The sequence below is a fragment of the Balaenoptera borealis genome, assembly GCF_965194805.1.
Source record: "Balaenoptera borealis genome assembly, chromosome: 10".
Taxonomy (NCBI): Eukaryota; Metazoa; Chordata; class Mammalia; order Artiodactyla; family Balaenopteridae; genus Balaenoptera; species Balaenoptera borealis.
Window position 1 is genome coordinate 80,704,510 of NC_138874.1, and position 13,936 is coordinate 80,718,445.

Genomic DNA, 13,936 nt, shown 5'->3' on the forward strand with positions numbered 1-13,936 from the left:
AAGACATTGTAATTATTGTACTTTATTCTGGCCTCTGTGGAGTCTGCCTGCGTTAATGTCTGATTGACCTAGGCTATTGGAAGCCCTCTGGCATAATGGTTAAGAACGCAGCTTTCAGAGACAAACTGTTTAATTTCTCAGGGCTTCAGTTTCTTCATCTGAAAAGTTTCTAACAAGCAATGAGAAAATTGCTTAGAGCAGTGCCTGTCACCTCTAGTAATGTTAGCTAGAATTATAATTATTACTAAGAAATTGAAAGTGAGGCAGATCAATAGAGATACAAGGATAACGTGGGGAGAATCTGAGCAGGTGGGGTATGACTCAGATGCAGAGGAATTATATGGTGGTTGGGAAGGGAGCAGGTGGGGTCTCTAAGCACTCAGAACAGCTTTGTTTTCCAAAGTAAATCCTAAAATCCTAATCCAACCAGATTTTCATATATTTGCATTTGAAGAATAATTATTATTCTTCACATTAACATTGTTGGCAATAATGGCATTATCACAATCAAAAGCGGATTTACTGGGAAGGTAATGGAGCTTAAGCTTCAGCCTCCCTCACCTGCATGGACCCCTTCTAAGGCCCTGTATTGAATTTTGTTTTCATATACATTTTTCTTTTTCTTAAAGAGGGCTACCTCCCGCCAAACGTATAAGCTCAGGCTCCCCCAAAGTCTGAATCAGCCCTGATCACAATGATTGGGAGATAGGGAAGTGTGATTAAGGGTCCAGGCTCTGGACTCAGAATGGCCTGGGTTCAAGTCTCAGCTCAGTCTTTTGCTCCCTGGGTTAGTTCAGGCAAATAACTTAAGCACACTGAGACTAGATGTCCTCATTTCTCCAAAGAGGATTATAAAAATACTACCTTCTTGATAGGGTTGGTCTAAATGTTAAATGGGATCATGCAGAAGTGCACAATTAATATTGGATACTGTAACTGGTTTATCTTCCCTTTTGAGTAAGAGGGGGCTCTGAGTTTACTTGAGTAGAGAATTGGTCTGTCATCCCATTAGGGTTTGCATCATGCAATACTTTTCTTTGAATCCCTTTTCCCTCATCTCTCAGGCATCCAATGGCTCAGGTTAGAGAAATTCACATAGAAGACATCATAAAAATTGTAGAAGTGATTGTCACTTGTTGGGCTTTCTGATATGGGGCATTTTATTGACAGACGATAGGCTGGTAAAATCTGGTGTGTATAGCATTCTGAATGCTTTTTTTATGAGGTTTGTTAAGACAGGTGACTGTGAGCCATGAGGTCCCTTGAATGGGCAGACAAGTCACTTCCCAGGAAAGCTCACTGTCTCTGATGACAAAGATCTGCTTCTCTGCAGTCTCCCTTGAGAAGGTGAACGTTGAATTTGTAGCAGATTTGTGCAAAAAAGCCCTATGGAGAAAGAAACACGGGCCAGTGGAAAAGACTCTCAAGACTTATGCTCTTCAGAGCTTTGGAACTCAAATGGAAATGTCTGGGTCACTGACGAGGCTGCTCCCGAAATAACTCCCCTGATTTCTGGCCAAAACAGAGGGCTTTTCCCCTTTATGATTAACACAGCATGTTGGATGCCCAGCTGTCCCAGAATACTTTGCACTCTTGGCATTCTAATTCTGTTCCTTTTTAAAGTGGTGAAATTATCCTCTTTCAACCAGGCCAACAGTCTAGAAGTTGCGGGTGAGACCTGGTCCTCCAGACAGAAATATCCTATTCTGGTTTTGATGGTTTTATCATGTCACAGTTCAGACCCCTACTTTCAAGGCAATCTTCTTTCTTTTAACTACACTCCCCACACACCTTATGCCAAACTGACTTCCACTTTTAACATACCCACAATGCCATATGTGGCTGCCAGGAGGGGTACCACTCAGATCTGCCTTTCGGAGAACCTGCTGCGAGGAAGGTAGTTGGCTGGTGGTCAGTTGCTGAGCTGAACAGATTGGAGACACGGGAGCTGGGCCGTTTCTGCCTGAGCCCTTTCTTCCTCTACCAGGCAAGCAGTCTTTGCTCTGGGTCCCTGGTGCTCACAGGGCCAGCCTGAGATCATCTCAAGGTTGCACTACCCAGTCTTCCTCCTTCCTTCTCTCCTTTCAAGGTGGCAGACCAGCATCGTTGTCTGAAAGTCTCCAGACCTGCTTCTGCTCCTTGTACTCTTTATCCTTCACAGGCATTTTCCCTTCTACGTCTCATTGGATCTCAGTGTCTGCTTTTCAGAATGCCAAACTGATAGGTCATAAATTCTGTGTTTAATGAATTAAAAATCTCACAGAGTGAAGACCCTGGTAGTTTGGCAGATGTTTGAAGATACATTGCTGCCAACCCAAGAAGCCACATAGAAGCGATGCTGCAAAACACAAGAAGTGGTTGGGTTCCTGAAGGAAAACACTACCCACACATACGCTAACCCTAACTAGGGAGAACGTGTAACCCTCACATTGTAGACATTTGAACAATATAGTCAGACCTCCACATTTTGGGTTTGGGTACATTTTAAAAAATGCCTAATGAGGGAAGGGAGGCATGAGAAGGAGTGAGGAGGAAGAGGGGAACAGAATCTGGAAACGGAGATGGAGGAGGGCAGACAGGACCAATGTCTTTGTAAGGGGTTCAGAGGCCACACTTGGAAAGGATGAGAGCCTGCCAGGGCTGGCTCTTCTCAGGGAAATCTGGATCTTAAATATCTTGGGAAGGAAGGAATTCTATGTGCTTATCATCATAGGGAGAAACTTTGCTGTAAGATTTGCTCATAAGCAGAAAAGGGTCTATGAATCGTTGGCAGTGGTCAAAGGACGCACTACGGATTTACACTTTGTTTTAGTATGTGCTTTTCACAGACTTTTGAACTTTATTTTGATTTTTCTATTAAAGCAACCCTAATTGGATCTCTTTTTTACCTGCCACCAGTTCTAGGTTGGATTATTTCAATATCTAACTTCACCGTCTAGGGCACTATTGACAGTTTGGGTGGAACTATTCTTTGTTGGGCAGAATAGACCTGCACCTTTCAGCCTGTGTCCACTAAATGCCAGTGGTGCCCCTGCCAACCAGTCATTGTGACAACCGGAGAACTTTCCATACCTTTCCAAGTGTCCTCCCCTGCTTCAGGGATGTGGTACCATGTCTGGTTGAGAAAAAAGCAATTGCCACTGACTAGATATGGCCCTAGTATGAAATGGGGCGGGGAGAAGGTTGGCCCTATAGCTCCCACATGTTGTATATCTCTCTCACTTCATTGAGAGTTCCTTAAGGACAAGGACAACATATGTCATGTTTGTCCTTAGTGCTGACACAGTGCCTACCACATAATAGGTGGTCATGGGCCATGGGGTCAGGCACATTGGGGTTTAAATTCCGTATCTGCCACTTTCAAGGTATTTTATTTTTTATTTTATTTTATTTTATTTTCTGGCCACGCTGTGCAGCATGTGGGATCTTAGTTCCCCAACCAGGGATCAAACCCATACCCCCTGCAGTGGAAGCACGGAGTCTTAACCGCTGGACAGCCAGGGAAGCCCCAATGCTACTTTCAAGCTATTATGACATTGGTCATCTCAGTGTTCTTATCTGTAAAATGGAGATAATAATAGTACCAATGAGCTGATGCGTGGAAAGCTGTAGATATAGTGCCTAGGGGAAAAAATCTTCAATAAGTAGGAATTACCATGCTACTACTACTAAGTAATGTTGGTGAACTAAACATATATACATCAGAAAAAGCAACAATTCTTCCTTTCTAGGAATAGCGCCATGGTCATTGCATAAATTAGAACTTGTTATGTTCCAAGTGATGTAACCTGAGTCAGGTTGGTTTAAGCCAAATAAGAATTTATTGATTCACATAACTAAAAAGGCCAGGGAGGGATTCGGGCTCAAATGATGGCTTCAGGTGTCAGTTCATCTCCATTTCTTGGCTCTACTTTCTAGTGTGTTGGCTTTATTCTTGAACTTCCTGTGGGAGTCCTGGCAGCTTCCTAGACCTGCCCTCTACAGTGGCATGGCTACAGAAGCTCTGGTGTCAGATCTTCTCAAATCCAAGTCCAGTGGAAAACTCTTGCAAGGTCCCAAGCTTCAATCTGATAGAATGAGTTTATTTCATGTTTATTTTACCTCGATCCAGTTTCTGTGGCCAACACAGCGTGAAGCACTGATTAAGTCAGGCATAGTGGTGATGCCCCATCTCGGACCACATGGACTGAGGATAGGAAAAGAGAAGGTATCCACAAGAAGTCTTTGGAAAGAAAGGCAATAGATGTTAGGGAGACAATTGACAAATGTTCACTGGAGTCAGCAAATTGTTGGAGTCCACAATAAAAGATCAGTGAAACACAAGGAGGCATATCCTCTTTGGGGGAAAAAGCAAAATCCAGGTGAATCAAACCTATCAGATTTCTTTGGCAACTTTAAAGAATATTTTATAACCATGAGATTGAATAAAATGTTTTCATGCACAAGACTCTAGTTTAGCATTCACAAGGAGTAGGTGTGAATTGACAGTTCTCTGAACAAAGGAGTATTTACAATGGGATTCCTGAGAGCAGGTTCTTTACATGTGAACAGAATTAATATACTAAACCAAGGTCCTGTGCATGAAAGAGTTTTATTTGTTTTTTCTCCCTTAATTTCATATTTTTTCATTGCTTGTCTGATGCGGTGGCAGAAAACCAAAGCGACAGTGACATTAACTAGTTCTGAGTGGTCATTCTCACCCATCATCAAACCAAGGCCTGGGCGAGCTCACTTCTAGAGGGTGGATTTGCTGAAATAGGACACTTGGGGTTCACAAGGTTTAGATAAGCCATTTGGATGACTGCCTCATGATGGGTCAAGGACAGAAGTCACAAATTCTGAGGGGCATCTGTCACAGGGTCACAAAGTTCCAGAATCAGCCAGCAAGAATCTGAGAAGTCCTTCTTAGTCATGGTTTAAACTGTACTTTGTGGAAACCTCAGAGGAACCCAGGGGGAGACCTGTTTCCACCTGAAGGGTTGCTCTTCCTGTATGTGATTCATTTATTTACAAGACAATAGAAGATTTTGTCTGAATAACAACTTGCATGACTAAAGCATACTTGGAAATCCACTTATTTCACCCAAATCCTTTATATTCTGAGAAGAGGACCCAGAAGCCTTCTAAACTTTGAGGCCATTTTAGGTTATGGGAGAGAGATGACCTCTTTGATAAGAGGAGAGAGGGGTAAAAAACAAAAAACCCAATGACATCTATGTCTATGTATATAATCTCTATCAATTAATTGACCTTTGTACTGCCTGGTGATTCTAAAAACCAAGAGATGCAAATTCCATCTGTTTGAATCCCTCCTGTGGTCAAGGTCTCCTTCCTACTTGACTCAGGGTCAGGTTTATCTTCCAGCTTCTCTCCACACCTTTTATTCTGAAGATTTAGCTGACTTTGCCTCAGTCTTCAGGCCAGACACTCTAAGAGCAATTCGGGGCCAGTCCCTGGCCGTTAAGATACTGGCTTCCTTTAGCCTCAGTTGCTGTCTTGTGCCTCCGAGGCTTCTAAACCAAAAGTGGTAGCCAGGAGTGTCTTTCCTATGCTGTGACACTGTCTCGAGAGGGGACCTCATGCTTCCGCCCGCTCAGCGCTTCCCTCCAGGAGCAACTGGAGTCCGATTCTGTTCAGCATTCTCGGAGAAGGTTGCACAATCCTTGTCAGCTAGCAAACACTCCATAATGTTTGCTGATTTGCATCCATAACTGAAATCTACCAGGGAAGAAGGCCCTTGTGAGATCCTGAGGTTCATTTTCTTGCTAGTTAGTGAGAGAACACATTTTTCTAATACTAATATCTCACACTGGATGGGAGATAGGCACCATCCCAACTCCCAGGCAAATACCTTTTCAGGGTGACCCTTGCAGAGCCCCAGGAATGAGCTCATTTCTCAGAAGGCGGTTCTTCACCTAAACAACAAACCCTTGCTTTGGAGAATAGAACAAGAAATTCCTTTGAAATTTCTCTTCTCACGCTTCTAGCGAGCCGGTCTTCTGCAGGCGGAGATGGCTTCCAGGCTGTTCATACATAAACTGTGGCTGGCGGGCTGGTGGCCTTTTTGATATTCTGAGGTCTAGCAAAGATTTAGCTCCAAGGGGTCACCAAGAGGTCATGGTCTCCATGATTTCCTCTGTTATTTATCTTTGGCTTGCGGTACTGGAGCCTGCTTTTGATAGAGGGCATTTCTACCACAACTGCAGAGAATCAAGAATTTCAGTGCTTTGGTTTGAGGTGGGGAAGGGTTGGCTTCTAAGGCTGTGAACATGTCACCGAGTGTATCTGAGAGTATCTCATTCTGCCCTTTTCTGATGAGCAAATTCATTTTGGGGGGTTTACCAATAGCAATTCCCAGACTCGGGTCAGGAAAGGAATCGTCCTGGTGAGGTCAGCAGTTTTTAGTTTGAGTAATTCCATTTTTCAGTTCCTTAAGAGATCCTCCTCTTGCCATGAGACGGAGATGAAAGCAGCATTTCTCAGGCCTCCACACTGCTGATGACTCACCTATGACCGCCCTCAGTGCAGCCAGGGGACCATTTATGCTGAACTAGCCTTTGGATTTCTCTTCTTAGTGACAACAAACCTTGCGTGGCCAGCTCACAAGTCAACCGCACGAACATCCCTGGTCTGGTCAGTTCAGCAGGCTCTCAGGTCCCTGGGAGGACTCCTCAGCGCATTTCATGTGGGTTTGCTAACCCCATCCTGTTTCATTTTGATTTAAGACAACCGTTATCTCTCATCTGGGTCAGAAAGTAGGGGCTGCGTAGGATTTCAACCAGACACAAAGGGCCTGAATTAAATACCCAGCACTTTGGCCTGGAAAATTGGTTGTGTTATGCCCTGTGTTCTTGTCCCCCAAAAAAGCATCTCAGCAAGTGGCAGCATTTGGTCTCAGAAGTTCCTTTCTTGTGGTGGCTCTACCTCTGCCACAGAGTGCCAGGACAGACAGTGTGCTGTGCTACGCTGGGTCCTTCAGAGAAAACGATGTGACGTGCTGGAGACATTGCCATCTGTGGGAGAGTGCAGCTCTGGGCTCTATGCAGAAGGAAAAGGAAGTGCCATTACATCAGGAATATGACCAGTGAGTCAAATTCCCAGAACAGCCTGCTGCTTCTCAAGGCAGTGGATGTGCCCCAGCATCTCAGCAACCCCAGATTTGGATTAAGGGAGAACTGTTGGGTACAGGGGCTAGAGAGGAAAAGACAAGTGATATATTTTATATATCATTTCCCAGCAGTGGTCTTCTACATGAAACCCAGTTTACTTAGTGACCCAGGGCATGCAAGCAAAAGTTTTATGAAATAATAGTGACGCTTACTGTGTGTCAGCCTTCTTATTTTCTCTTTCTGTTTTTTTCTCTTTTTCTTTTTTCTGTTCTTTTAATTTAAAAAAATCTTGGCTCACTAAACTGCTATTATAAACCACTATGGGTCAAAGCCCATATTTTGGAAAATAGCACTGCATTAGTGTATATAAGCAACATCTCAGGATATTTTATATAATATGGATCCCTGGGCCCTTCTCCAGAGATTCTAATGCACTCAGCCTTGGGTCCTCCAAATCTGCATTTTATGTTAACCCAACTCTAATGTGACCAGTGTGAGGGCAGGAAAGTGTTTGGATCTCTGATATATATCCCGTGGTTTGAATACAGAGCCTAGTACAGAATAGGCACTTGATCAATGTTGGTTGAATAAATGAATGAATGCAAAAGCATGCCTGGTGATTTAGATTTAAGTGGCCTAGGGATTACCATTGTGTTTGCTTTGCCTTTTAATTATCTTTTTTTGGGGGTGGGGGGGGTAACAGTGTATTTTAATAAAATTTCAAGCTTACTGAAAAGATTCAAACATAGGACAAAGTTGTCAATTTACCTTTTACTTAAATTTCTAGTTTAGCTACATTTGCATTTTCTCATCACCTTATCTAATTTTTTTTTTTCTTCTGAACCATGTGAGAGTTAGTTGTAGACAAAAAATTCCCCTTTACTACTAAATACTTCAGAATGTATTTTTCTAAGAACAAGAACATTCTTTTACTCGGATTACAGCGTGAGGGGCCCCTAGACTGGAGGTCAAGTGCCTAAATTATTAAACACTGGGCAGTGCTGATCTTCACGTGACTCCATTCTCCATCCCAGCCCCATCCAGCATACTTTCCTTTTTATCTGTACTGCTCTCCTTGGTTTTATAATGTAAATAGTCAGACAATCTCCAGACTTTTGAGTCCCAGACTTGCTTTGAGTTCCCACACTGGAAGCAACCTTAAATCTTCTAATCTGTGGATTCTCCAGTGCAGAAATTATCTAGCCGCCTCTGAAACCACTGGAGAAATTTAAAGAAAATGCAAATTTCCAAAGCTCAGCCTTGGAGCTTCAATTCAGATAGGTGGGGGGGGTTGTGTGGCCCAGAAATCTGCATTTTACCACCTCAACCCCCATCTCCCTTGCCTTCCCCCAGGTGGTGATGGCTCAGCCAGAGTTGAGAAGCACAGTTCCTGTGACTTCTCCCCATGGTAGAATACTCTACTTAGTGATCACATTTCTCAGGATGGCAGAGGGAAGCCCCCAGAGGTCTGCTGCACATTGGAAAGTTCTGCTTGTTAGAAATTTCTTTCTCATATAAGCTTCAGTTGCTTTTCTAATGCTACTGGTCTTGGCTCTGCCCTCTGAAGTACCTTAAAACAAGGTCAATAGGCAGCCTGTCTGCTCCTTGTAAAAATACAGAAAAAGTATAAAAATCACTCAAAATCTCACCACCTTGAGAACTTTGTTAAGATTTTTATATTTTCCTATAGTCTTCATATGTGTGTATATATAATTTATATATACAAACACACATTACACGCACCTTATGTTTTAATAGAATGAAGATCATAATACATTGTGGTTTTACTGTTACATATTTTGGGTTTTCTCTCTTAACATTATGTCATAGACCTATTCCAGACAGGGAAGTACGCTTTGAGAGCACATTTTCAAATGACTACATTAAATTCCACTGTTTTGATCTATTGGAATTTATTCAACCATTTCCTATTAGTGTTTATGTAGGTTGTTTCCAGTTTTTCACTATCCTAACTAATGCTTAACTAAACATATTACAAATTATTGTCTGCATCCTTGATTATTTCTTTAAGCTAGATTCTTAGAAGTATAAATATTGAGTCAAAAATCATGCTTAAAAAATGTGATATATATTGCCAACTTACTATGCAGAGGTTGTGAAAATTTTAACTTCTAACAGTTTTGATCTCTTTTTAGAAGTTAGTAATTTTTAAAAGATGTCAATTTGATAGGTTAAAAATTGCATTTTGCTGTCGTTTCTAACCTACATTCCTTTGTTTACTCATGAGGCTGAACATGATTTATATATATATATATATATATATATATATAAACACATACATATATACACATATGTACATATTTTGATTACTTACCAGGCAAAGCATATTCGTGTGTGTGTGTGTGTGTGTGTGTGTGTATTTTTCCCATTTTTTTGGCCATGTCTGTTAAATAGGATGTTAAGGGGTAAAGAAATAGACTGAATCTATTTTTCTGCTGGAGAAAGGGGGCCTCATGCTTCTCTTCTAGGTTTGTAAATACCCTCCTACCCCCTTTTTTTACATGTAATAAATATCGATTTATTCTTCTCTTTTTTTAAACTGTGGTAAAATATACACAACATAAAATTTACCATTTTAAAGTGTACAGTTCTGTGGCATTAAGTATGTTCACATTATTCTGCAAGCATCATCAGCGTCCATCTCCAGAATTTTCCCATCCTCCCTAACTAAAACTCTGTACCTATTAAACACTAACTCCCCAGCCCCTGACAACTACCATACTACTTTCTGTCTCCATGAATTTGACTACTATAGGAAACCTACATAAGTGGAATCGTACATTTATCCTTCTGTGACTGGCTTATTTCAGTTAGCATGACGTCTTCAAGGTTCATCCATGTTGTAGCATGTGTCAGAATTTCCTTCCTTTTTTAAGGATACGTAATATTCCATTGTGTGTATATACTACATTTTGTTGATGCATTCATCTGTTGATGGAAGCAACTTGGGTTGCTTCCATCTTCTGGCAATTGTGGGTCATGCTGCTATGAATATGGGTGTACAAATATCTATTCAAGTCCCTGCTTTCACTTCTTTTGGGTATATACCCAGAAGTAAGATTGCTGGATCATACGGTAATTCTCTTTAAATTTTTGAGGAGCCATCATGCCATTTCCCACAGTGGTTGTACCATTTTATATTCCCACCAGTAATGCACAAAGGTTTCAATTTCTCCACATCCTCACCAACACTTGTTAATTTCTGGGGTTTTTTTTTTTGTTTGTTTTTGTTTTTGTTTTTTTTAGTTTAGTTTGTTTGTTGTTTGATAATAGCCATCTAATGGCTTGGAAGTGGTGTCTCATTGCAGTTCTTTTCTCTTTAATCAAATAAAATATGACAGCCTGCCCTGATTTCCAGCAGCTAGATGGGAAATTCAATCTCAGTCATTTGGAGGGGGAGTCTCCCTACTTCCTAGAATCATATCAGTGCTTGGTGCCAGGAAATTAGAGGACTGTCAAGTAATATCAAGGTCACCACAACTGCCTGTGATAGCTCCTTGTCTACACCCTTCATGGCTCTTTGCTTCCAGGGAACATGTGTAGACTTGAAATGCACTGGGTTCTGGCACCATAGTGGTCTTGCTACCTCCTTGAGGATCTGCTACCAAGCAGGCTCCCCAGTCTCTTACCCCATCCCAACCTGGATGTACCCATTTTAATTATGGGAAAATTTCATCAGTTGGCTTTAAGGTATTCTTCACAATATTTCTTTTTAATTAATTTTCAAATTATTAAAAACATACAGAGTAGAAAAAATATATAACGTATTCCCTTGAACTCACAATTTTAATACATTTTAACATTATGCCTTATAAAAACTCTTGCACAAGTGTACAAAGAGACATGCGCAGGACATTTATTATAACAATGTTTGCAAGAATAAAAATTTAAAGCAACTTAATGTCCATCAATAGGAAATGGACAAATATATATATATAACAGTTTCTTTATCCATTCATCCACTGATGGACACTTAGATTGTTTCCATATCTTGGATTGTACATAATGCTGCAATGAACATGGGGCTGCATATATCTTTTCAGTTTAGTGCTTTTAATACTTTAAAAGATATTTTAAATTTAAATTTTTTTAATTCTTAAAAAAATTGAGCCAAAGTTTTAACATTTGTTAATAAGTTTTCTCTATATTAGGGATATTAATACTTTTACTATGAGCCATTTACAAGTGTTTTTTCATAATTCATCCGTAAACTTTTAGTTTTGTTTTCTGGGGGTTTTGAATATTTACCTAAATTTTCCTTTTTTTTTGAAGAGAAAATGTATATTTGTTCATATTTGCCTCTTTAATCCACCTAGAAATTATTGTAATATATGGTATAAGAATAGTATCACCTTTGATTTCTTTTTTCTTTCTTTCTTTCTTCTTCTTTAACCAAATAGTAAGTCAATTTTCCTTAAATCATTTGTTAAATAATTCTTCCTTTCTCATTAGTTTTGTAATGCTTCCTTTATCACACTAAGTGCTTTTATAGCCATTATTTCCATTGATTTGTGTCAATTCTAGAATCAATAGTGAATTGTTTTATTTATCTAATTTTACAATATGTCTTAATAGTTAAGTTCAATGCTTATGACCTGCTTGCTCATAAACTTATCAGTTACGTTCACCTGTCAGTTTTTTCCAGATGAACTTTAGAATTATCTTTTCATATTAACAAAATCCCATTGTGATTATGTTTAATCTATAGATTAATTAGAGGAAAATGGAAAAATTCATAATATTCAGTATTCCCCTTCAGGGACATGGTATATATTTCTACTTATTCAAATTTTTAAAAATATCATTAAAAATTTTTAAATGTTTGCTTGTATAAATCCTGTATATATCTTCCTGGAGATATTCCTTTGTATTCTATGTTGTTTGTTAATAAAAATATATAAAGATATATTTGCATCGATTATTATGGCATACAGAAAAATTATTGAGCTTTGAGTATTTATAATTCAGCCTCTCTAGTAGTGACTAGAAGTGTCTTATTAATTCTAAAAGTTAGTTCACCTGAGTTTTCTAGGAGTATAATCATATTGACAGCAATTAGTAACCGTTCTGCCTTTCTTTTCCAATGTTCACATCTCTTAAATATGTTCCATGCCTTAATGCATTCCCTAGGAATTTCAAAAATATCGATGCAAGGATTTTTGATGTCTTCCTAATTTAATGTAGATGATTCTAGTAATTTGTTCTTAATTGTGATGCCTGTTATAGTTATAAGATAGTTTTTACCCCTCTAAGATAGCATCCTCCTTTTATGAGTTTACCATAGGTTTTATCAGTAATATATGTTAATTTTATGACATAATTTTTAGCATCTGTTGAAATAATGATAAGGTTTTCATTATTGCTACTATCAATATAGTTTATTAAAAGAACAGATATCCTGGTTATAGGCACATTCTTTTAGCTCTTTCCTCTAATATAGAGCTATTTTGTCAGAGTGCTGTTCACCCCAGATAATAAACTCTTCTCCATGAAGTGACACTTGCCAGTTTTTGTTTTCTCCACAATGGCCTCTGTATCATTGACACTTTAGTTTTTGACAATCTTTTGGTTTGCAGTAAATAGTTTAACTGTTTTCCAAAGGGTAAATAAACATGGTTTATTTTAATGGTTAAAATATACTGTGTGAGTTTGAGGTTGGTGACTTGTCTTGTAGAAGTGGGTCCTATGCTAGATCTAAGTCTTGTCACCTTTAAATCAATTCTAATAAAAAGAATACCAAGAAAATAAAAATGTGAGCCAAGAAACCCTGAAAACATGTTGTTGGGAGGTGATAAAGCAGAATGCAGAACATACTGCCACAGGAGCTATGCTGATTGTTTACACAGGGAACAGCATCATTGTCCTTCCCTCCCCACTCTGGCACATGTGTGCATCACAAACACACCAACTACACAGACAGGGCCCACTTAAGTATTATATTTCTAGGATTCTTTCTCTTGGATTTTTTAGAATGTAGTGCTCATTTTCACTTAAGCTTTCCTTTTTTCAATCATTTAACCATTCAACAAAAATTTATTCAGTGTCTACTATGTGACCTACTCTGTGCTAGGTTTTGGGAATATATTTTAGACAAGTTAGACATGATTCTTGTCTTTATGGAACTTACATATTAATAAGTAAGACTTGAATGCTTTTTCATTTTCATTTTTTTGTCTCTTGTCAGACTTCATAAACTGTTAGTTTTTCATTTCTTTTGCTACACCTTTTAATTATATAACACAGCTTCCTAATTGCTGATGGTCCGAATGTTCTTGGATTATTCATTCAATATATGACAGGCACTGTTCTGGGTACTGAGGATTCCAAAGTGAAGAAAAAAAGACAAAAAACTCTGTCCCCATAGAGCTTACTACATTCTAAAGAAATCCTGATTCCAAGGCTTTTCAAGATTCATTCTACTTTAATATGCCATGTATACCAGAGGCACTTAAAAAAAAAGAAAAAAGAAGAAGTGAACCAAGCATTCAGGAAAGACAGAAATGCAGAAGTTGATGCAAGAAAGGATTTCTAGTTAATAATGATTTAAATTGAAATTCAGTTAACCTCCCTCTCCAGGTAATTCAATTGTCTAGTTTTCAATAAATTTCAATATATATGACTCCAGCTTTTCATAAAAAACACAAAAGACTCATCAGGCTTCTTTAGTCTGGTGCTTTTCTTTGCTCAAATTTTTGGCTTCATAGGCAGAAATCTTTAAACACTAGGCAAAATGATAAGTGAAGTACAAGTGTTTATTAGGCAGTTTCAAATGGTAGAGCAGCTCTCCCATATTCTCCCTCCCTCCA

At 39.2% G+C, this 13,936-nt stretch overlaps 1 protein-coding gene across 2 annotated transcripts in view; it reads right to left on the reverse strand.

Annotated features, from left to right (window-relative positions):
- Nucleotides 1-3,802: 3,802 nt before the first annotated feature.
- RNLS (renalase, FAD dependent amine oxidase) overlaps nucleotides 3,803-13,936 on the reverse strand; it is a 286,836-nt gene continuing 276,702 nt past the window's right edge. For both annotated transcript variants that reach the window (XM_082339602.1, XM_082339604.1), the window contains one exon: nucleotides 3,803-7,038. In XM_082339602.1, coding sequence (XP_082195728.1) covers nucleotides 6,976-7,038 — 63 coding nt within the window. In that variant the 3' untranslated portion in view covers nucleotides 3,803-6,975. The remainder of the gene's footprint in view (nucleotides 7,039-13,936) is intronic.